Here is a 26,559-nt window from a genome sequence, read left to right on the forward strand (position 1 = left end):
CGCATATTAAATTGAAATTTTTGTTCCAGATTGCTACTATGTGGAATGACAAGGAGAAGTTGCAAAGAATAGGCACATTCGTGATCTACCCTGTAGATCCGGGCTTTTGTAGAATGTAAATATCAGAAGCTCGACTCTACAGGTATCTTACGGATGACATGCCACGCGACTCTAGATTGTGATAAGAGACGCCATATTTGTTTACATAATGTACAAATGATGATTATGAATAGTAGTATAATTTAAACATTTTTTCCTGATTTTATTAATACATTAAAAATTATAAATGTAAAGTATACTAAACATAATTATTAAATAATAAAATAATATTTGTTATAATTTCCATCACATTCTTTAAAACCTAACATTGATTTATCATAAATATACATACGCAAAAATAATGCATATATAAATATCAAATAAAAGTCTTTAAATTATTTTTACATAATATGTTACATAATGTTATTATACTATATGTTATTATATTAGTATACTACACAGAAAAATAGTTTTGTGGGTTGTATCAAAATTCTGTTTCAAATTAAATGAATCAGAAATTCTGATTGAATTTACTAGATTTTTGTTTAAATTAAACAGAAATCTTGTTAATTTAAATTGAATTCTGATAACTTTAATTGGAATTTCTGATTCCGTTTTATTTTGAAACAAAATTTTGGTATAGCGAAACTACTTTTTTCAAATTGATAGAACATTATTACAACAATAATGATAAATATTTTTATATTAACATTGTAATATTTAATACTATTCACTTAAGCTAATATAAAGATATTTTTAATATAAAGATATTTTTAATAATTTAATATTCTCTAACTATTATCTATACTATTATCTAAAAATTTTTAATTGATGAAAAGAATTATTGCATGTCTTGTATAAAAAATTTATTGTACAATACAATAAAATAAATGCATTATAAATTCATTTATTTGTTTATTAAAATTATCTTAGCATCTATATATTACAATATTAATTTCTATAATTTCAAAAATTTCTTATGAAGAAAGAGATACTCTAGTAATAAAAATAAGAAAAATTACAAAATTAAAATAATAAAAATCTATTAAATATAATATAACATATTTATCTAATAGAGAGAATCTATATTTAATAAATATAAGAATATTAACTTATTTTAAAAGTTTAACATAATAGTTACCTTTTATTTTTAGTCTTTGTTATATTATTTAAATAAAATGATTATTAGAGTATTTCCATTTATTCCATTTTATTAATTACATTTTTCAATAATGTTTAATAAAGGAATATTATACATGTTTATATGAATGTATATGTATATGTATAATTGTGAGTCACTCTAGCGGAAATTTCAGGTACGATATTAATGCACATATGCGATGATATAACAGAAATCTTCTTTTTGACCTTTCTAGTGTAGCCATCTATATTATTGAGTACATAAATTTGTAAGAGAAAATGTTTTTCAATTTGCCATTTTTACTTTAAAATTTTAATCAAAAATATTAATTTAACATTTATTTTATCATATATCGTAAAACACACGATAAATAAGAAAAAGGGAAATATAATTTTATATTTTTTACCTCTCTTCGTACTTGTTACTTGTTCGTTAGATGTCACTAAAGCACCTAAAGAAGCAGTTTATACATCGTATATGCGGTTGTTAAGAAAGAACTCTCTATTACATATACAAGTATGCTGTTTTCAAAAACTCTCTATCTTGTATCTTTTAATAAACTAAAATTATTTTTAACGTAAGTGCAGTATTTTGCTGTCAATTTTTTTTTATTTAAAACATATGTGTTAAAAAAAAGTAAAAACTAAAAAGCGCGTAAATTATGTTTTATCTATAGAAATAAAAAAAAATTATCTATATATAGAAAAATATAAATTTATAATTTCTGAGTAACACAATATGTTATTATAAAATTGTAATCTTTCAGCTTTATGTAAATTAATCTGCATGATTACTGAGTGACGCCAGACTTGTTTATATAATGTATAAATGATGAGTCTCCGAGAATCTGCAGAACGATTTGATTATCTATTTTGTTAATATGTCAGGAACTATAAATGTAAAATAAAAAGTATGATTGGAAAAAGAATATTATATAATATACAGAATATTATATAATATTATGAATCATCATCTTATTTTATGATAATATACAAGAGTTTAAGTTTTATTAATTTAATATGCGATATAATAAATATTTATTTATATGTCTATCTTGTATGTATTTTCTCAATCATAATAATAATATTTTATTTATATTATTATAGTTTATTATAAAGAGATAATTAATTTACGATATTTTTATTAATTGGCACTCATATGAGGAGAAAATTAATAAATTTAATCGTATCATATAAAATAATAGAAACATAATCAATCTTTCTTAAATCTAATTAACTTTTTATTGTTTTAGATATATATATATATATATATATGTTTAAAAATATACGTTTATATACGTGTTATATATGTATATATACGCTTAAAAATGTTAAGTATTCAAAGTTTAACGTTGAATAATTAACTTATATGATACGGCATGAATTTGTATCTCTGACGCGATATTTCGTTTTGTAAATAACAAAGTTCCTTTCCTTTTTATTTATTTGTACAGTTTGCACGAAGATCTATCTTTTGGGATTCTGGACCAATACACAGATCTGCAGATTCGTACGAATCCTAAAAAAAAGAGCGTGCAATAGTGCGCGTGTGGATGAAAAGGCTAAAGGCAAGCAGATCACGATGTATGGGAAGCACGATGTTTGATGGTGTGATAGCATGGTGGTACCTGGGGCGACGTGGTATTATATTATTGATCGTTCCACGAGCTCTGTCCCCATCAGCTGTCGTAATATCCGGCGTTCTCCTGGTACTACCGGGTTGCATGCTAACATAGTTGTCTAAAAAAGTCATTCACGTTAGATTGCATTATAATACATATCGCTTTGTTATGTTACCCGACCTATATTAAACTCGGATCTGTTGCGAAATTTTTGAAAATCAAACAGAGAGATTGGAAGAGACAATTGTAACATAAAAATCAACGAAGATATTGAATCAATGAAAATTGCTCTAACGATATATCAATAAGATAGCATGACTTTGTCATTACAAATTGTCAGCATTCCGAAAATCCGTGAAACCTATTTATTTTTTATCTTGAGATTGAGATAAGAAGATTCATGAAGAGAAAGAGAAGCATGGTAAAAAAAGTAGAGATACTAGAAAGAGAGAGGGGGGAGAGAGAGCGAGAGCGAGAGCGAGCGAGCGAGCAAGAGAGAGAGAGAGAGAGAGAGAGAGAGAAAAGAAAAAAAGAGAAAGAATAAGACGGGAGAGGAGGAAGTACAATCTTCCCTTCTTGGACACTTTAAAGTGCCTCTTCCAATATCCTCAGCTATGCTCTACTTCTCATCTCCTTCCGGTTGGTCTACTATTCTGAAGGTAATATCCTGCTATCCTGAAACCTTAACGTGGCTTGAACTCTTAGTGTCGTCGTCCTCTAGTCTCTCGGTACTCTTCTCTCTTTCTCTCTCTCAATTCTCTCAACTCTCTTGCGGCATCTCTCTACATCCCTCTTTCTCTTCAGGATCTCGGCTCAAGTCTTCAACGTGTTACTAATACCATGAGGATTAATGTTATATGCAGGAGCTTACTCTAACTATTAATTTAATTAGGAGAACAATACCTTATAAGCTGATACTACTGTTAGGTAGAAGTATGTTTTTAAACTTTTAAAATAAAAAGATATAATTCTACTTCAATCAATTCCAATTCGAAATTAAAGCGATGTTTAAGTGTATATTACTCTTACGAAACAAACGATTTGTATGCTGTGCTACTTTTAGTTATTGCTTTAATTTTATTTAAAATAAAGTAGAATTTCAAATGTATTCGTGTTAAATTAAAAACACAATTTATGCATAAAATGATTCTAATGTAAAATAATTGGCGTGGTATCAAATGCATTTATTCCACTTATGCAATCGAGATATTAATATCAATGTTGGTTAGTGTGAGAAAAATCAAGTTAAATTACTTTTACCTGCTGTTTTAAATGCGTCTATAGCCCCGAAAATCAGTATAATTAAAGATTACTACAACCCGCGATAACATCCAGGCGCAGCTCACCGGTTTGACTGACGATCTTTCAGACGGCTCTGCAGGAGCACGCTATTCGCAAGCGCCGAGTGATATTTATCTCCAAGTAATTAGGAGTTGGGCTGGAATCACGCATGCTCATCCTTCACCGTGGCAAAACGCCCGTTGCCCTGTTCCATGCATAATGCCGAAGGCAATGATTATTTAGTTTCAGCCTATTATTCGTATCAAAAATTTTCTATCTGCAAGAAGATCGAAATTTTCTCTTGTATTATGCACGGCAATACTACGAGTAAGATTTATCACCATTTTTAAAAAAAATTATTCTTTTTAATTCTTAAATTTTATTACTTCTATGAATATTAAGAATAATGTTTTGTATATAAATTAAATATCAAGATCGTGAACAATATTTCTCTCTCAAAGAATTATAAACTTTTGCAACCGGTTAACAGGGAAACGACAATGATATTTTTCGTACGAGTATCTAAGAAAGAAGAATGCTTCTCCATTAACTCTCATTTCCGTCATGGAAATATATAAAGTACCTGCACGTGCAAATAAATCTTTCTGCAACGGGGACACGATGGCATGCCGCTGACTTATTTATGACCGTCTTCTTAAGCAAAGGGATGGATAAAGGGTTAAGAGCGAAACAATGGCTAGACCGACAATGCTTTGATGCGACCAAAACAGCAGGAGAGGTCGAATCAAATATCGTGACGCTTGCTAATTTTCCCACTTTCGCACTTCCGTTATAAATACTTAAGATTTGAAACAAAATAAGTTGTATATGAATACATAAAATACCTTTACATTTTCACTTAATATAATGATCACATAATACAACGCATCCTCTTTCATAATATTTATAATAATTAATAAATTTGTATTTGTATTTGTATAATTCTTTAATATTATATATGATACATAGGGATATTTGAATTTCTCTCTTTCTCTCCTTTTCTTTTTTTTTTTTTTTTTTTTTTTTACAGAAAGCAACCTTTTAAAACCATTCAAAGTTATTTCTCGATCTGGCGGCGTTCGATGAAATGCTCTACCGAGTAATCTCGGTATCATCTGCCGTTCACACGAGCGTGATAATGCTCCGTGCAATATTATTCACGCGCTCGGTTCTTGCGGGCGACGATAATGGTAATCGTCCTGTCTCCGTGTCGTCCACGAAGGCTGGCTGCTCTCGGTCTTCAGCGTGATCAGAAGAGCGGGAGCATCCTGGCCCTCCCCTTAGTAGCCTCATACCACTGCCGTATACCCTTAGTAAGGTACCCCTGGCGGCGTGGTGCTAGCCGTGACACGAGAACGTGATTAATGATCGCAACGGAGAGCCATGCAGCGTACCACTCTTCTCTCTTCTCTCTCTCTCTCTCTCTCTCTCTCTCTCTCTCTCTCTCTCTCTCTCTCTCTCTCTCTCTCTCTCTCTCCCATCTTCTGCCTTCGTTGTTCTGTCTTTCTGTTTCCCCATATCCTTCTCTCTCTCTTTCTCCTCTTTTCTCCTCTTTTCCGCCTCTTTCTTCGTGACCGTCACTCTCCTGCTCTTCTCTCTTTCAGCAACCCCTAGTGATGCCGACGGCATTGCTGCCGTTGCCGCTGCAACCGCCCGAGCACAATGCCGAGTCTGCGATTGAACTCTTGTTGGTAACTTTCTTCTTCCTTTCTTCTTTCATCGATGTGGGCATTGCTGATTATTCGACGTTGGGTTTGCATGTGTTACGGCCTAACTCAATTTTAGTTATTCTAAAAGTTTTTGAAGTATCATAGATTATGACGGGAAAATTTATGAAAAATCAATTTTTTCAGTCTTTTGTTAACATTCAATAAAAATGATCAATAGTGAATTTGTTGTAAACTTTACACAGAACAATATGATATATTAAACGGCATATAAAATATGCAATTAACTGAAATACATAAATTAGTTTATAAAATATTAATTTTTATTTAATAATTATGTAAGTTGTAAGTTTAAGAATTCCGTTCTACGTTTTTGTACTTCGTTTCGGATAATATATAATAAAATATTTTCTTTGTTTGAAAGTATCAACTGATTCTTACCTATATACTTTACAAATTGTATGAAATGAAGATATTCATGAAGGAATTTTATAGGAAAATGAGAATATCGCAAGAATCGACAAAGAAATCAGTCAATCTTTCATCGGTCTAGGATGACTTTGAATCTGTCGATGTACTTCCTGCCAATCTTTCTCAGGTACGTCTTTATTTTATAATAGAATGATTCACATTTTCTATCAAACGTTTTCTCTTACGTGATTAATATAATAATATTGAAATAAAAACAAATTCTATTTACGTAAAAAAATTATATATAAGTCAATTAATATCTTTTAATATCTTTTTAATATCTTTTACAGGCTTGTTGGAATGTAATATTAACCATTAACTTTATTATTAACTTTATCTTATTTTGGCAAGATATGCGTGACTACTTGTTTTTTGTAATATGCGTTTAGACAATAATTAGCCATTAATAATTGACTAATGACTGTAATAATGTTCATTGATACTAAACTAAAAGCTGACAAACGTAGTTATCAACATCACAATCAATTCGCATTGCAATGCATAATGATTGATTTAGTAATCATAAATATTGTATCACGTTTATATCAAGTTTTCAAAAAATAAGAAACTGTATTAATGTTTTTTATATATCATCTGTAAAAAATTAAATTTAATAAAAGAATTTTTAGAAAACAACACAAAAGTACCTTTAATATAAACAATGTTTCAATTATTTAAATGTTTTTTTAGCAATTCTTATTCGCGTAAAATTTTGTCTTGCGATTTTTAATTGACATAGAAGCAATTAATAATAAATCAGAAATCGATCGCGATCGAATAGCCGTTACAAGTTGCAATCGATAATGGTATCCAATTGCGTGTACTTCGATAGGGCATCGTTCCGATGTTAACCAGTGCACAATCAGACCTCGTGCTCCCCGCGGAAATCAGCGGCGCTCGGTGTCAGCTTCGCTGGCGAGGTGGGTGTGCGGGTGTGCGAGCGGTTCGATGAAATTTCCGGCGTATTGTCGGCGAGTTCGGTTCAGGGTTGGATGATGCCGAACCATCGCCGTCGGTCCCTGCACAGAGCGGCGAGTGAATAGCGCGGAAAAGGGGGAGATAGTGGATAGTGGTCGCCGGGGCCACAGACAGAATTGGAACGGGACGCGGAGGATGGCGACTCGTCCCCGGCGACGTCGGGACGCTGACGACGTGCCACGTTACCGACGCGCACACACACACCCCCCCCTCGACTCTATTTCCGCATTTTGTTTGACGCGACCGGGATTAAAAGCTTTCGCTTCTTCCCGTGTGTATTATACCCATAGCTCTTATGACGTTTGCTCTTGACAATGACGTGCATTTTCTATTTCTTCTACATGTCTTCTTTACAAAATTTTTACGCAAAGATACAATCATCAAAAGAAGAAGAGGGGCTTTTTGTTGTTTATATTTTTATAGAAATCAACTTTCTAAAGAAATCTATTTTATGAACATAATAATACAGAGAAAAATTTTGTAGTAAAATTACAAGTTTGATGTTTAAAAAGGTATATCTTATATCTTAAAAAATATTATGATAAAAAATATTTTGTATTTATTAGCCTTTTATATATTTATAATTTTTAAAAATTAGTTTTTCCACTGTAAAAAACAATCTTGTTTTGGTATGTAGCGATTTTAAAATGAACAGAGTTTGTAACTTGTAGGTAGCTCAATAATTATTTTCATTAATTATATTATTTATCACAATTACAAATATTTTAAAAATATATCAAATATTATTAAGATATAATTAAATAATGATTATGTAATTGAATGAGCTTCTTAATTGCTTAAAATAGAATTAGAGTACGAAAGATCGATGAAACCTAGAATAATTCATACTGAGGAAAAAAGGTTTAAATATATTTCGAGGGCCGCCTTTGAAAAAAGCTTCCTTTACATGCCGTGCAAAGGTGTTATCGTTGCTGTCCGTCCATCAGAGTCCATCCCTCCTGGCAATATTAGCGCCGCCACTGGTGGTGGCTGGCTGGTTGCTTTTAGTCAGGGGGATGAAATACTTGATGATATTAAACATGAATAATGTAACGACTCGGCTACGAAGACGCGGAATAGCGAGTACGATAAGACCTAGAATGCTGCATACGTAAGATAGTATAATATGGGCATTTTTGTTTAATACGTTGACATTAAATAGTATAACTGTTAGTGCCATTGTGAGAAGTTATATTTATAGAAAACTTGATAACTACATTTATATTTAATATCTAATGTAATATACAACTTATGTGTGTTGCATATAGATACCTAAATGCATGTAAAATAACAAAAAGAAGTACATCAAAATTTGAAATGTAAACAAGTAGTTTAATAGAAATACAGTTAGTTTGAAACAACATTAATTCAGAAAACATTATTTACCTATAATATTTGAAAATGTAGAAGTTTCCTAAAAGAATCTAAAAATTACGCTATCTACTATCTTTAAACAGTAAAATGAGTATATGTGTGTATATCCAAAAAATATTAAATGTAAATTTAAAATTACATTATTTTAAAATATTACATAAATGAGATATTGTAATTAAATTTCAATGTTTATACGTATAATAAATATAAACAAATTTTAAAAAAATATAAATAATTATATTTAAATAAGATTTTTACAAAAAATGCATAAAACTAAAAATTATAAAAGTAATAAAATTTAATATATTAATATAAACTGTTAACAAGAGAAATTAATAAAAATTTTGCTGCTTGAACTCTTAAAATATTATATCATCAAATGTAAAACAGGTCTTTATAATGTAGCAATTTGACATTTAATTTACTATCACTTCGTATTTCACTTAAGTAGTAGCGATGCAGTAGGTTATTCAAAACAAGGGGGTGCAGAAGGCAGAAAAAAATCTGTGTCGGATGACTGTGCTCTTTCGTAAGCGAAGCAGAGTGACTAAGTGTGAATTCAATTAAGGGTTTGTTTTAAGCGTCTATCAGGCTCTGTTTACGAACTCGTTCGTTATCCGGATAACAAGATAAAATTGACAATTTAAGGGGAATCGATCCAAGAACAAGAATCTCCCAATCTTAATTGATTATTTACCTCGAAAGAATTCATTTATAATATTTGTATTATTATCTTCTAATGTTAATACACAATTCATTTTATTTTTATGTAATATAATTTAGAAATATTTTTGAAAGAAAAGATGAAAAGCTGAAGATTATTCTATGATTATTCAAAATATAATGAAATAATTTTTTTCTTGACTTTTTCTTCATCATTCATGAAAGATATAAAAATGGAAAATATGAAAATAATAGAGTATTTAGAAGAACATTGATCTTCCTTTCACTTCAATGCTAATTCCATATTATGAGTAACTTAGGAAAAAGAAGAGAAGCTGTTTTTGCATGCCAAAGAAAATAGTTTAAGCGAATCTTAGAACTGTTCTTAATATTATATCAAGAGATGCAAAATCTTAAAAAGAATAATTTGGAATTATCAGTTAAATTAAATTTATCAATAAAATACATTATTAATTTCTATATTTAAAAAATTATTTTTTTATTTTTTGTTTTATTATGTTTTTAAATATTTCTATAATTTAAGATAATACATTATAAATATTATACTGCTTTTAAATGTTTTGTTGTTTTTTCTAATAACTACTGTTTAATCATAAAAAGTTAAAATTTATTTATAAAATTAACTAATACAGTACATGTGACTGTAAAATTAAATGATATATTATCATAAGATTAGAGAGCATTAGAAAGAAACGTTTTATAATTCTTTCTCTCTTTTTCTATTAAACTTTTATATCGAATTATACATATGGATTAATTGAGGTCTTTTTGGAAACAACTTTATTTCGGCTTAGCGTGAATAATTGTAATTGCTGACTGTATTATCAACGTGTATTTCAAATAAACTGCCACAAAAGATCAAGATGAGTGAGACGAAATAAGAATAGCTATGAATAGAACCTCGAAATGGCGATTCTCTGCACATCACAAAATACATGGCATTTCTCTTTATCCGATGACAGTGACCCTGAATTATTTATTACCATGCACGATTAACAAAGAAATTTAATTTTACGAAAAGTTAAACATTAATTTAAAAAACCTAATTACTTTAATTATTAATTAATAACTTTAATTATTAATTAATTACTTTAATTATTAAAATATTTCCTTTTTATAAGCAGCTATTAATTTATTAGCCATTATGAAATTACATGTACAATTACATTTACATTTGTACAAAAAAATTAATATAAATTATTATAATACATGTCATAATAGATTCTTTCTTTTAACTCTATCTTAATAAAAGTATCAGATCAGTATATTCCTTTTCTCTCTACAAAACACAAGACACGTTTACAGGATTATAGGATTAATTACATGAAGGGCGTTAATACCCAATTCGGCCAGTGTTGAAGAGGGATGCTTATAGTGGGCTAAAGCAATAATATTAGCGGTCACTTAACAGTTGTCACAACAGCTTTGAGGAATCTGCCATGTAAAACAATTGTTATCCTTAGTCTACATAGTTGCTGAATTAAAATAATCTAATTAAAATTAATTAATGCTTTTATGTATTTTTGCATTGTATATTTCGCAAAAAGTATGAAATGAGGTAGACAATAACGGATAATATATATCTATACTATGTAAATATATATATATATATATATAATGTATCTGTTTCTATCATCTACTTATCTATGTGTAATAAATTAAATATTTAATATCCTATAGTAGTATATAATCAATTTTTATGCACAAATTTTTTAATCATTGCCGCAATTCATAGTTTGCTGTCAACCAGAGTGGGGAAGCTCATTGCTATTCCGCGAGTAGATCGTGCGGAGCATTATGGTAGTCGCAGTTGGGGCTCTACTAAATTGAAAACAAGATCCATCACGTTTTCAAAGAAGCAAAAAGAATTTTAATGAATTATAAGTAGGGAGTGGGATAAGAATAGAAAAATTAGTATTTTATTTACTTAGAATTAAATTACTAAACAGTTTTGTTATCAATAACATAGTCAATCACATAATCAAGATAAAATATTTCTCTAAAAATTTATATATCAAATTGTATATCAAATATCCAAATATGTATTTATAAACAATAAATCTATATGCTATGTAAATTTAAACGTATATTTCTAATAGAATATTAAGTTTTATAGACAGGTTTTTTTGTTGTCATTTTATTTGAATCAATTAAGATAATTGAAAATTATCAGAAAATAAATAAATTTCAAAAAAAAAAAGTAAAGTTCACATAAGATATATTATTGAGCAAAATAAATATAAGTTGAGTAATAATTTTAAGGTAATTTCACTATTTGCAGTAAAGTAATTAATTAATCTTGAAAGTGCATCTGTATAATTAAAAAATCTGACGTCACAGTTCTGAGAATCTATATTCAGAGATTCGGATGGAAGACATTGGTTAGCATGTGGACTGAAATTAAAACTGTCGAGCATTCTCGGCGTGGCGCGTTGTCGATCCGTTCCGAGGGTTTCCTCGCTCTTAACTTTCGGGTGAACCGATCTGAAGGCAGGGTCCTGCAGGAAAGAGTTCGAGGAGCAGAAGAAAAAGGAGCTGAGGGACACGGAGGACGGGGAGGAAGAGGTGAAGGAGAAGGTGGAGGCGATGGTACTAGGGGACTTGATGAGAAGGGGTGGTAGGAGAGGGTTTCCGAAACAGCTCGCCGCTATCTCGACTGATCCGATCAAGATTAATGAACGTGCGGCTTGCGAGTCGAAGCCTTTGCGCCGCCCAGTCTGTCGTTCTCATTCTCTATTTCTCTTCCCCCTCTCTTTTCGTCTCTCTTTCTCTCTTTTTCGCTTTTTCCTTTTCTATACAGAGGCAGTGACTAGCGACAGGTACCGTCGACGGCTTCTTGTAATAGTAGCACTTCGTGGTGCTTGTTGCTGGTGCGCAACCTCCAGGTAATGTTATCACGAGAAAAATGCCATTTCTTTTAAAATATGCCATTTCTTTTAAAAGATAACAACATAATCGACGAGAAATAAATAGATATATAATTAATCGATGTATATATATTCTAAATTTAAATTTGAGTTTGCTTAAATTAGAATTCGTATTTGGTTCAATGAAATCTTAAGGTATGCCGATAATGATCGTGAGTTTATACATTAATGTTGTTTACATCGCTACTAAGTATCTCAGTAATATTCATGAGACGACGTGTAACGAAATTAACGGTTTGAGATATATGACATTGTGAACTGGGGTTGGCATGGAAGATTATCTGCAGCGGAACGTGATGACAGTAACACAGCACACTTTTTCCCTTTATATCCAGCTACTCGGAGGTAGAGCACGTCACCAAGGCTAGCCGTAGATAAAAATACATGTTCCTTTCGGGCCGATGGTTTTAATTAATTCCAGAGATGGACGTGGCCGCCCATGTCAACTTTTGGATCCTTTCGTTCGATCACTGGCGCGTGTCGTCAAACTGCTACTGTGCTGCCGATGTTACGGCAGCCGATTCATTATCTGTTCTCTCAAAATCAAAATAATTCCCCCGCCTACTCCTCTCGAATCCTCCTATCTCTTTTCGTTTGTGATCTCCATTCAACGGAAGCGACAATTAATAGCGCGCAAAGATCAAACATTTCCGCGCTACGTCTGTACGGAGGATTTAAATCCAATTTCGTGTCGGTTCCCTTCGATGACACGGTGGTGCCTGTTATCTTTAGTTACAGGCGAATGTGTATTTGAGATGCGAAACTGTCTTTGGGGGATGTCAGTCAGTCAGCGGAGCGAGCACCGAGCGAAAAGCGATGCGGCGAGCGCGCGAAAGGGCAAGGGTGGGTTGCTGAAGGGGTGGGAGGAAGAGATGCTTTGTAATTACGGTGGCTGATAAATGGAGTCGTGACTCGTTAATCCCCTCCAATTACATCTGATGGGGACCGTTCACACCAGATCTATCTTGCATTATTTTTGGAATTTTTGAATGCAAGCAATAGCTATGTAATTTTATAGAACTAAAAATTTAATTTTTGTTACACTGTAGTCACGAATAATTCAGATTTATAAGAATAATTTTTACAACCATATCAGTAACTAGTCGAGTGAGTAGAACATTGTCACCTAACTTTTACAATGCATCGTTAATGTTGAATGCAAAATGTGTGGTCGCGCTATAGTTAAGTCTTTTGCGATAATAAGAGATATGACACAGCTAGCGCGCGAAATTCTTGTTGTATGTCTCCGCATTCGTTAAATGAGCAATTCAACGACCACCCACTTCACGTTCAGCATTGTACAGGTTGTAGATCGGAGCGATTGTGATGCGGATATAGACGAAATGACCAGCGTGTATGCATCATTTGTCTTAAGAGAACGGATATGAAACGCGATGTGTAGGTGTAACGACAGAGAGCGAAAAGAAAGTTTGGATATGTATCAATAAAGTATTTCTGTAAAAGAAATAATAGTCTAAGGAAATAATAGTCTAAGGAAAGTAAAAGGAAAAGCTCTTTGATATAAAATTTGTAAATCTAAAGAATAGACCAGTAATGAACGTAATTATTGATATATAAATATTTATAGCATAAACAATCGTTTTAATAACAATCATTTTATCTCTAATTATATCGATCGAAACAATCACTCAACATAAATATTTATGTCAACAATTCTATTGTAGCTTTCTATTGTAGCTTTTATTGGTTCTTTTTCGTCTCTCTTCAAAATTTAAATAGTTAATAAGTTATATATTTAGAAAGAATACTTTATTATAAATATATTTAATAAATATATTTAATTAATTTTTTAAAAAATATTTACTTAGCTAGACTAATGTATTCTTTAATTTAAATGTATCAAAGGCTATGTGATTTCTAATTTCAAAGAATTATGCATGTTTATAAGTAAATATGATAAAATATTGCTTAGAAATTATTTCTTTTACAAAAAAGGACACATAAAAAAATATTGATTTAATCTTATAATATACTGTCATAATATTTGTTTTTTTTTTTAAATAATAAATGAAATAAATGTATCAATATTATTTTACATTTTAAATAGTTATTGATACTTTTTTCTTTTTTCTTATTTTTCTTTTTTCTCTTTGTCCTTGTCGTTCTTTCTTTATTGTGACGGTACTGTTAACACATATTTAATACAAACTATAATTATAATCAATTTTGTATTATATCTTGTTCTATTTTGAAACAATAGACTGACCAAAATGTCTACAATAATTTCCAACTAATCCACATCCTAGAGAAGTTAGTGAAGGTGTTTAACATCGAACCCTATGGTTTATCTATTCACGGATAGCAAGCAGACAACAGTACATAGATCTTGCAATTAGCGGCTCTTGTATACTTCCTTCCTTCTACTCGCTTGGAAGCTTGCTATTAATCGTATCGTCTTGTATTGGATAGAATACATATACTTTAGAGTTAACTGGCAAAGAGCATATTACGTATTTTAGATTATATTTTTTATATTAAAAATATGTTTTTTTACAACATTATTATAAAAATTACACTCTGTGCACAGCAGTGTTAACAATTAAATATTTGTCATAATAAAAATATATAGGGTACACATATTATCTACACATATTATCATATTATCTTACAATTACAAATATTTAAAGTCATTAAAAAATAAGAAAGCATATTTTCTAATTTCCAAATAGATTAAAAAAGCTTCTAATTTTAGAATTTTTATAATAAATATTATATAGAAATGTTATACAATTACTCATTGATTTTGATAGATATTAGACATTATAAAACATAAATGTTTAATATGTTAGTTAATTCAAAAGATTGTCTTATATAAATCTGCATATAAATTAATATTTAAAATTATTAATATATATATATATATATATATATATATATATACATATATACACACACACACATCCTATATAAATAAATAATAAATATATTTTGCTAATATAAATTTCCAGATATTATATAATATATTTTATATATATATATATATAATGTTATATATATTTAGCAAAATATATCTATTATTTATATATATATATATATATATATATATATAAAATTTAAAAAGATTGATGAACAATTTTTTCATTATTTCAACAAAATAAGGAATAATAGAGTTATTAGTCAGCCAAAGTTATTTATTTCCAAGATGTATTTTACGCAAGTAATAATTAACAAATGAATGAAAGGATGCAAGAGACAATTATACAAAACATATACAGATTGTTAACATTTTTTCAAAATCCCCCAATAATTCTACAGTATATGTGTTGTTTGAGTAGCGACCTTGGTTCACGCCATAATATGTCTGACTTTGGAACCCGGTTGGTAGCAACATATCTAGGCAGTTGGCCGGGATGTTCGTGGTATGGGCGGAGGCAGGACTGCACAGGCGGCCCCCCATTCGCTTTCCGGGTGCCACCCTTCTTTTCGAGCTGCTGTGAGGTATCCCTTGCCCCGGGCTGCGGCAATCACGCACATGCTTGCGCATGCGCTGCTACGGCAACGTCGCACGCATGGGCGCTCACACGATTATATGAGGACGCAAGAGGGGATACAAGAAAACAGTAAATATATACCTATGATATACACCATAATGCCTCCTGTGATATCTGTAAATTATGAGTTTGATAAGCGCATGCATTCAAGAGTGCTTATTTTTCTATTAAGCAAAAGTGTTTCTAAAGTGTGATACTTCCGGTTGTTGCTCTATAAATTATGTCGTTATTTTTTCTTAAGTTACTACAATTTATTATTGCAATTGTTAAATATAAAGATATAATAATATATATAGATTATCATAATTTAATAAATATGTATTTTAATTATTTACGTACGTATAACGGTATATCATTTAAAATTTAATTTTGCAAAGAATATAATATTAATTTTATCATTAATTTTAAATAAATTCTTTATATATTTATATATATTAACACATAATTGCTCTATATCTTAATAATTAATATCATAAAATTACTTTAATGTTTAATATGCAGTCTCGTTTTATTGAAATTTTACTATCTACAATAAAATCAGTTATAATATTATCGAATTTATATATTATTTTTTAAACTGTTTCATGTGCAATATTGCTCTCGTTTTTAGTTTAGCTCTTATCAAAGTTAAAATAGAAAGGATATATTACTCATACACAACTCAATGCGAATGCACCTAAGGAAAAGATAATGTCAAAACTTAAGATAACAAGTCTAGCTAGCTTTAGTTGATTAACGGTGTTTCCTGACAGAATAATAAATAGTGTAAATAGATTATGAAAAATATTAAAGTTGGAAAATATCGTACAAATACATAAAAAAATTATTGTATGAAAAAATTTGATGGACAGGGTTAAATAAGGTATGCGTGGGACTATGATCTGGAAACACGACGTTATTGTAAATTACGAAACATTTATTTATTTATTTACTTGACAGTTGTATAGTTCATCGGTTCTTATGATCAATATAAACATAAGCATTGAAGTGTGCCCAATGATGTCCTTATCGTACACGCTATATACAATTAATAATTATAGCAAAGAGGATACAATGTCACACTTATAGATCTCGAAACTCATACACGTACTCTTCTTATGTTCTTTCACTAATTACACTAATTCGATCCTTTAGAATTAACATACCTTAACGTTCATAACTCTGTTTCTTATATCTAATAATATTGTTTTGGTATATCGTCACAGCGATTCTGTGCATTAATTGTTTGATTACTACTCACTTAATAATACAACTTCCAATTTATTCATGGTGCAATTGCATCCTAATTATTATTGGTCATTCCTCGTTCGCTTTCAGTAAAAATATAGACTATTCATTTCGAATTATTTACAATGTCCCATTGCAGAAGGATGAATTCAAGTTTCAATCAACTTGTTTTACTTTTAAAATGTGTTTAAAGAGATCCTTTGAATATATATATATATATATATATATATATATATATATATATATATCTTATTTCCAATAAGATGCTCCAAATGAATATTTTTCAGAATGAATGTGATATATGAAAATTATATTTATAATATTACTGAAGACAATTTGCCGCTTACTAATATATTACTAACAAACACTGCAATCATAATAATTAAAATTTTTATTTAAAAGTCCTATTTTTATCTACGATATAAAACCAACATATTAGTACCAACATATAATGCAGTAATACACGAAATATGGACATTACTTTAATCGTATTGCGATAAAATTCTCTTTACACTACTATATACATACATAAAATTGAGTATATACATTTCACGTTTCATCAAATATTAATTTCTTTTTGGATATTGATATTATTATGTGAATAATAGCAAAATGACTAACAATATTTCGAATTATAAATTGTAATAAATAATATTCGGTTACTTGGAGACATAAAGAAAGTATTAAAACGGCGTTTACAAGTTTAACTAGTATTATCCGACAATTGCAATTAAAAAAAATTTATAATTTAAAAGAGCTTGTTTCCATTTGATGTTATAATTTCTTTTGCACGTATATGTACTTTTATTTGTCAAATTTAGAATTCTAATTTGTCAAATATCTATTCACATGTACGTTTCACATAATACATACACATTTTATTATATTGTACAGTAGGAATATATATATATATATATATATATATTTATATATTCAAGTTATCACATAAAGTTAGACATGTTTGGATATAATATAGATATTCATGCTTTACATTTAAACCTAACAGTTTGACAAGCGTAAGTGTGTTTGACATGTGAAAATGATTAAGTATGAACTGAAAAATAAGTAATGATAACGAATGAGTCATAAAATATTAAATTAAACAATAAAAAATTAATGTAATTTTTTGTTGTAAAAAAATGTATTTTGTTGTTGTAAAAAAATGTAATTTTTTAGAATTTTTACTAGTTGTAATGCATAAATATCCAATTATTGCAATACATGCATTGAAAATGTTCAACTTTATGCAATAAGGATATATATGTATATATATATATATATATATATATATATATGTCTACTGTCTATTATTTGAACCTGCAAACTGAAATATATAAATCAGAAATCTTGAATTTCACTATCAGTTACTAATAATATTGAAATATATAATGTGGAAGATGTAATAATTAAACGGATACTAATAATGTTAGTACGATTTGTCATTATTATATCTGTTTAAGTATTTGTTCAATTCAATTCATCCAATTCGATAATCATCAATACTTATAAAATCATAAACGTATATAAATCCAATTATACATAATAGAAAATAAAAAAAAATAAAGAGTTGTATTTATTTTGGTAAGTAGATTCATTGTCAGTCATAAATTATAAGAATAAATAATTCATTATTTATTATTTAACGATCTGAAATAGTACTTTATTTGTCATCCAAATATCTCATTTACTATAGAATTATGTCCCCTTCTATCTTTTATTATTCTATAATAAATTTCTCAAACACAGTTGAATTTTATAAGTCAGAGAACACTTTTACATATAATAGATTTAAGAAAGCTAAATAATTTTGAATCTAACATTTTTTTGTTGCAGTTAATATATTGCAGTTTCAAATACTCGCTATCTTTGTGTATGTAAAAGAAAAGTAATACTGCCTTTTGCAGACTATTGTCTTTGTCCACGCTGCAATTATAACTCAAACTACGTTTATCTAATTTGCAATAAATATCCAGTCAAACGGTGGAATTATCCACGAAGAGCGATTGATATATCGAAAAAGTTAAATCGTTGAATATACCTCACAGAATGGATGTTACAGGGCCGTGAGTCCGTAGTCGGATTTTATCGCCGATGGCGGTACAGGAGCTGATACTTGCGACAATCCGGGAGGACTGGTAGCCGGAGCGAGAGGACTGATACTTCCGGAACTTATGTGTCCCAACGGTCCTCCCGTCGGACCGTCCATCATTCCTCCCACGTGATGATGACTCAGCTGTGCTTGGAGATGAGCCAGAGAATGAGGATGACCTTGAAAGCTTGGATGAACTACGCCAACGGGAATACTGGAGTTGACCCCATGAACTTCACTCATATCATGACCGATATTTGAGTCCAGGCTGTTCTCCATACCACTGGAAGGCGAGTTATTGTTTTTCCTTTGACTATTGTTGTTACCGGTACCGGACTTCCCCCGTGTCGCTGAAGTCTTCGTCGGTTTAGCCGCTGCTGGTGGCGCTTGGCCATTCGCATTCTTTCTGCGTACGTTCTTCGTGTTCGGCAGCTTGTGGTCCTTCTTCCATTTCATACGACGATTTTGAAACCATATTTTGATTTGTCTTTCCGACAAGACCAAAGTATGAGCAATCTCAATTCGTCGTCGTCTCGTCAGGTACCTATTGTAGTGAAATTCCTTTTCCAATTCAAGTATCTGGTGCCTTGTATAGGCAGTTCTCTGTCGTTTTGGCTCCATTCCAGGTTGATACGAACCATTTGCTGCAAGAAGAAAACAGAAATTAAAATAAATAATTAATACTGTATAAAGCTATAAAAAGGGCAGTTTCTCAAGAAGGCAAATTCTCAATTCCAAAGATACTACTTTCTTCTTTATCTAATGAAAAATATGTGACCATACAGAATATATATTCCAATATGAGTTTCACTTTAATTTTGAATATTCTTAAAGAATTCTAAGTTAATTCTTCTTTAGCATAAATTTTATTGGATATCTTTTTTTCCAAAAGTTTTTTTCAATATTAGATTACAGTAAATTAAATATCTTAGTAATTAAGTTTTACATTGAAATTTATTTAAAATAAATAAAAAATCAAATATAAATTACATCTTGTTATATACTTATGTTATTTAGATAGAATTTTTTATATAAAACTTTTATGAAAAGTTGATTTTTATAATATAAAAATTATTAGTAGTTTAATACTTTTGTTAAAGATAAATTGATATCTAAAATGTCAAAAACATTAAATAGAAGTCACAATTTTACATGATATTCTTGGTATCTTTATATTGTACAAAATATCCTGCAGATCTATTTAATAAACTTTATCTATGTTTCTTCGAACAATTACGAAAAAAATCTAATTATATTTATAGTTTTATGAGTCATTGATAATGAATTATTACCCATAAATTAAGCTTCGAAAATGGACAAAAAAATAATAATGCGTGTTATTTTTGGTATAATTTTTAACAAAATTTACATTAATATAGTTTTAATTTTTTGTTGTATTAACTTATTAATACAATATTTTATATTAATTTAATATTATTTTAATAAAATATTTTGAAACACTGTATTTCGTATTATGTGTTACATAATTATATCTTATTGTAAATATATATGTGTACTAAGTTATGTAATATTAATGTAAAATATCTTATGTATGTTGTAGATATTGCTCAGGTTTCTGTACAGAACCTTGTTTTGATTTACACCTAGATATGATTACTTTTATTCCTCTTAATATTCTCTCTTAATATTTTTATTTTTAATATCCTTATTAGTCATTAGAAATAAATCAAATATTTGTTAAACTTTTAGACTTTTAGACTTATTTTGTTAAACATGAAGTATTGTATCTTTATTACATCTATGAAAAATTCTTCGTGATTTTTTTTATGATATATATATCTACAAAGATCTAATCTAATCAAATTTTATGAAAAAAAAGTTAATATAGAATTCAAAAAATAACAAATTCGGCTCGGTAGATAAACATCTAACAATACAATAAAGGACTATACGAGCCAAATTGGATGACAATTACTAATTTATTCTTTTAATATAAAATTACAAATGAGATCGTGATAAACAGAAATAAAAATAAACGTTTCGAGCCTTACTGTGGTCTTCATCAATGTGTGAATTTGGATTATAATAACCGACAATATATTCGCAGTAACTTATTCTAAAAAGATGATTTGCCTTACGGTTTTCGACGGTATAAACTGATTACTTCGCATCGCGCAGTTGGTCGCAATTGTGATCCTCGTGGAGGAAATTTCAAAAAGACAATTGTACGATCAAGCTTGATCCAAACCGTCTCAATTCTGATGATAAAATTGTGAAGTGTTGAGAGAAAATTATTTGATAGAGATATTGTAGTATTGAAATTTCTCGACCAACATATTGTAGATAAGTGTCCAACATAGTGTGGACAAGATTAATATAGAATATTCGTTATAAAAATATGTTTTTTTGTTCTAGGCGTTAAAATGTAGTAAGATACAAAACATGAAGAATGACTGTCACTTAAGTAGTGACTGAATATAAATAATAAAAAAAAAAAGTATTCGTCGTACTTTGTATTACTATAACTATAAAATAATCCTTGTGTATCTACAAAGATATTAAACGCGAATAACATTTTTATAACATATGACCATTCGTCACGTCATGGCCGTTTTGAATAGCATCAAAGTCGGCTGAAGTGACTTTTGTAATCTGATCAATCCATGAGATACGCCAATTGAATTGAGAAGGCAGAATACGCATATGCAAATTTACAAAGATAAAAAATACTAAGCGTATACACACGCGTTAGTCTCGCTGAGCATCATCTAAAGAAATGTAGAAATAATAAATTACTCTTTGCAAACTAGTTTCAAGGTCAAATAATTTGATAATCGTCTTGTCTGTTAAGCTTTTCAAGATCCAAAGATTGAAATATGAAATTTCATCGTTCAACTGATTAAAGTTTGGTAGAAATCTCTGTGAAATATGTAAAAATGCAATTAAACCGGTGAATATCAATTAAACGCGAAATGTCCAAGGTACTTTAGAAAATAATCAGATATGCATTCGCAATGAACGACTGAACAGTAGATTGAAGAGAAAAAAATATCTTGCTGTAGCACATTGATGTTAATATTTGTGAGTCACGCTAGTAGCAATCCGTGGTGGTCCGTTCAGTTCAATAGAGAAAACATGGGAACGAGTTCAGTCTAGAATCCGTGCAGACATTCCATTCCGAGCTGACCGTCGGTCTCGCAGAGGCCCCTTTTAACTCCGACGTCCGGCGACCATACTTCGACAAGCAAAGGGGAGAGATTGCAGTCTCTGACAGCCCGACGGACGAGCATACCAAAGTCCAGAGATTTCAAATATTAAATCGTGCGATTTCTAACATCGGAAAGTGTAATCATCGTTACAACATTCATTTTAATAGAATAATTACAGACGATTATAAGTGACTTTACTATCTTCCTACAAATCAAACTTTTATGATAGGATTGAAAACTGTAGTTTTCAGTGTCGCTAGCTTAACATATGAATTCTCTAATATATATTCTCTCATATATTTCTTTATCTTAAAATGATTAAAATACGTTTTACATTTATATCACATATGCGTTAATCTGTTAATAATTATTTTTTTATATGAAGATTCATGTTATTATTCTCATGATTTATATGAAGCATTTTTTATCAAAATAAAAGTTTCTTAATTTTTTTTACAATACTTTCTTGTTAGTGGCTATTAAATTTCTTATAAATCAATACAGGATATTAAATGTTTAAAAAATAATATTAAAAATAAAATAGTATTCAATAAAAATATCACTTTTTCTTATTATATAATAAAGTTAATCTAAAGAGAAACATTGCATTTTTGTTTATTTTATAATATTATTAATATTATATTTTAAAAAATAATAGATTTTTGTTGTTGGATAATTTCCCTGGAAACAAATTGGTATTCAGTTTTTTTGCAGTATAATATAAAATTTTATTTTTTACCGTATCATGTGCAACCGGCTCAAAAGAAATATTTGCAAGGTGGAATGAGCAGCATTTTCCTCAGTCAAGCGGAATCAAAATTTTTATGGCAGCAAAGCTAGCCTAATTCTGAAGGGATATTACTTGCAAAAATTACCTTTGGGAATGGTTCATATATCTGTGAAATGTTTCTGAAATCTGTGAAAGGTTTCTGATTTAGCATGAATATATGAGATATAACAAATCCTAGAAAAACGAATGCGTTATAGATATATTGCTTACAGACGCGTTGCTCTATAATTTGTGAGATATTAATTAATATACCTGTGTGTTGTGGTTACGCTCAAAACATCTTTCTATCTTTATGAAGATAGGAAACACGCGTATATTAGTTCTGGAAGTAGTTGTCTGATTAATTATGAAAGAAGAACTACATTCGCGCTAATTGCCTTAATTACAACAACCAGGAGCGTTATACCATCACCGGCATCTGTTTCTCGAGCGCTACGAACCTTGCACAATGATGAACGTCTACTTGAAAGATTCTACGCGGTAGAATCTCTATGTCGAATTTTGAAATTTATTTTTGTCTACAATACTGAATTGTGTGCTGTGGACGTCCCATTATTGTAATGTATGTTCGCTACTGTACGAAGAATGAAGATATATTAGGCATAACCAAATTCATCTATAAAATGAGGTGCCGCTACAACGCAGGTGATCGCAAGGTGCTAACGATAAATTTCAACTCATAATTCTTCGGACCGTTCTAAAGCTCGTCACCTTGTGTACGCACATAATATAATGTATATCCATTAAATACACAAACAGATACCTTCGGCAGGTCTGTCGCATTCAAAAAAACAGTTTCCAAGATCAATACCTTTGTCATCAAACAAACGTTCATTCGAAATTGCATTTATTTATCTCTATATTATATTATAATATTAATAAATAACAAAGTAAAAAATAAATGATGAGATTTTGTTTAAATTTTTGTTTTTATATAAAAGAAACAATAATTTTTAAAAAAGAATCGGAACAAATAAAAATATTAATTTACTTTGCAGTAATTTAAAGAATGATAAGTATGTATAATGATGTATAATGATTTTATGTTTAAGATTGTTAAAGTATATTACATAAAATATCATAATATCGTCAAGCCGTCGAGTATATTTTTACATTAGTTAATTATACGCTTCATGATAAAATACAAGCACAATGGAAATATTAATAATATTTATTAAATGAGAGCAAGTATTTAGAGAAATTAGTTGTATTAGAGAATAAGTTGTATCTCGTTAATTAGATTATTTACGTTTATGAATATCAAGTAGCAGCTTCAAAATTGATTACAGAAAGTTATGAATTTCTTAGGAATTTTTTTAAGAATAAAATTCAATCCGAAAAACGGATTGTTACAATGTAATTACAATGTAAGTTGTTCATTATTATTATTGTTTTTATAATATAAGTAATGAAAATGAAATGAAGTAAATTTCAATATGTCTATAATGATAATAGCGTATCCCATTGTTATAAAAATCAATTTAGAATTAATTATAGATCTACACATCTACAAACTCACCGACGCCCGCAACATGAATCTTTTTCATCCATGGATAAATCGTACGATCTCTGTTTTCTTCGTCTTCTTCTTCTTCTTCCATCATTCCTGGTGAACCCTCCATCTGACCATCTTCTACATCATCCGCATCCGAGCTGTCTTCGACATGATGTTGTTGCTGCTGCGGTGTTTGTTGCTGACCGCTCTGTATATGTTGAGATTGCTGAGACAACGATTGTTGCGTTTGAAGATCAGGTGAATTATCTCGGTGCAGCTGACCTGAACCGGCGGGACTGCAAGCATTATTCTCGTGTTGTTGCTGATGATGCTGAAGAGCATCCGGCTGCTGCACGTGATTCTGCATTATAGATGGTGACAGAGGCGTGGATCCAAGGATAGTTGATGTTGGTACAGATGGTTGTTGTTGCTGTTGTTGACTCTGTAACGACGACGGACACGTGAGCGGTGGTTGTTGAGCTTCCGGCGGCATCGCTAAAGCGCCGACCGCGTGATGATGAGAATGTAAACTGGCGTGATGAACGGCGTGCACTTGATGATGAGGATGATGAGGTCCGTAATATCCGCCGTATCCCGCGTATCCTCCGTTTAATTGTACCGCGGAAGAAGCCCCGTAAGGAGTCGACGCCGCTTGATGGTGATGCTGATGGTAGCCGTATTGCAGTTGAGATTGTGGATGGCTCAAATGATGACTACCACTACCGCCTGGGAAGAATTCTGGTCCGGTCGATATATAATTATTTTGACTATATTCCTCGCTGGGAGGAAACTTCGGATCGACCATGACGGAAGTGGCAGCTAGATGATGATTTCCAGTTTGCTGTTGATGCTGATGGTGATTCCATCCACCGGCGGCGGATGAAAGGAAGGAATTCATGTTCCCGAATACTTTCTTTTGAAAAACACACACGCACAATAGTCTAAATGAATTTTAAACAATCGCACTTCTCGGTTTTTCCTCTTATCTTGCCCTCTTATCTTGCATCAATTCTTCGATCCGGTACACCATTTCGTGTTAATATTCATTCTCACAAGCTCACACTGCACGACACTGTTCTGTGGTCCATCGTCCACACCTCACCGTCTCTTGCGAAAAGGGGTGACGTTTTCTCGAAAGGAGGAAAAGAGAGAAAGAAGGAGAGGGAGAAAAAGAGAAAAGAAATGGAAAGAGCGGGGCCACAACGAGCACAGGACTCCCGGTGGACAGCTGCTTATTCTCTCCTCTCCTTCCGCCACTTTCGCGATCCTCCACGACCTCGTTCGCTCCTTCCCGCCCACCGGAGCCCAATTACCATACCACGTGACCACAAAACCGACCAATCGGAGCTACTCCTAGTCCGCGACCATGATGGATAACCACGGCACGCATGCAACACGTGAGTGGCGCCGCGAGAACCACTGCGGCAGGTGCAGCAACTTCTTGCTTTGCTTCTCTATTTCATTCGATTGTCATTGGAGATTCCATGGATATTTGTAGTTTATTAATTTCTATATATGTTCTCCAAATATTTTATTTTCTGTATAACACACCATACACTTATCTTTTTCATAAACTTTCACTTTTTATTCACACTATCAACTCAATGAGAGTATCAGACTGATTTTCTTGCAAACAATTTGGATGAATTAAGTGTTTCCATATGAATCATATTTTTTTAAGAAACACGTATTCCGTCTGCGCACTGCACTTGTCACTATTTAATCTGAGATTGTAAATGACTTCTATTAATTAAGATTGAGTCATGTGAGAAACTTCGTCGGAAGATTCTGAAAGTGAGTTCGTCCCGCGTCGGCAGAAACTCGTCTGGCAACTCTGGTTTGCTTCTGACTCCCTCCAGCTCCGTTCGCGCCGGCTGGTTTTGAGCCGATGCGGAGAGCCACGTCCCCTCTTTCTCGTCATGCGTCTTCTCTAGAGCCACCCCCCCCACTTCGCGGCAGCATGAGACCAACCCCTGCCACGGAAACAGTGGATCTCGTGCCCTTATGGGGCATACTCGAGGGTACCTATATATCCGTGGAGTCACTCCTACGTATCCCCTTAACCCGCCTCCATGCTTCTGAAATTCATCTTA

The 26,559-nt window shown here is 30.9% G+C and overlaps 1 protein-coding gene across 1 annotated transcript; it reads right to left on the reverse strand.

Moving 5' to 3' along the window:
- Nucleotides 1-16,590: 16,590 nt before the first annotated feature.
- Nucleotides 16,591-26,339, reverse strand: Dfd (homeotic protein deformed). The gene is made up of 2 exons (XM_011640789.3): nucleotides 24,491-26,339; nucleotides 16,591-19,655 (listed from the first exon to the last, which is right to left on the reverse strand). Exons 1-2 carry the CDS (start codon nucleotides 25,362-25,364, stop codon nucleotides 18,976-18,978), a joined length of 1,554 nt encoding a protein of 517 aa, XP_011639091.2. The 5' UTR covers nucleotides 25,365-26,339; the 3' UTR covers nucleotides 16,591-18,975.
- Nucleotides 26,340-26,559: the final 220 nt, after the last annotated feature.

Source organism: Pogonomyrmex barbatus, unplaced genomic scaffold, assembly GCF_055798465.1.
Source record: "Pogonomyrmex barbatus isolate J1 unplaced genomic scaffold, ASM5579846v1 scaffold2, whole genome shotgun sequence".
NCBI classification, from domain to species: domain Eukaryota; kingdom Metazoa; phylum Arthropoda; class Insecta; order Hymenoptera; family Formicidae; genus Pogonomyrmex; species Pogonomyrmex barbatus.

What these genes read in the sequence shown, in the direction of transcription:
- Dfd (XM_011640789.3), bottom strand. Translation starts at nt 25,364, where the DNA reads ATGAATTCCTTCCTTTCATCCGCCGCCGGTGGATGGAATCACCATCAG. An exon ending in GATTCATGTTGCGGGCGTCG is followed by an intron (nt 19,656 to 24,490) that starts GTGAGTTTGTAG and finishes TTCTTCTTGCAG; the next exon opens with CAAATGGTTCGTATCAACCT.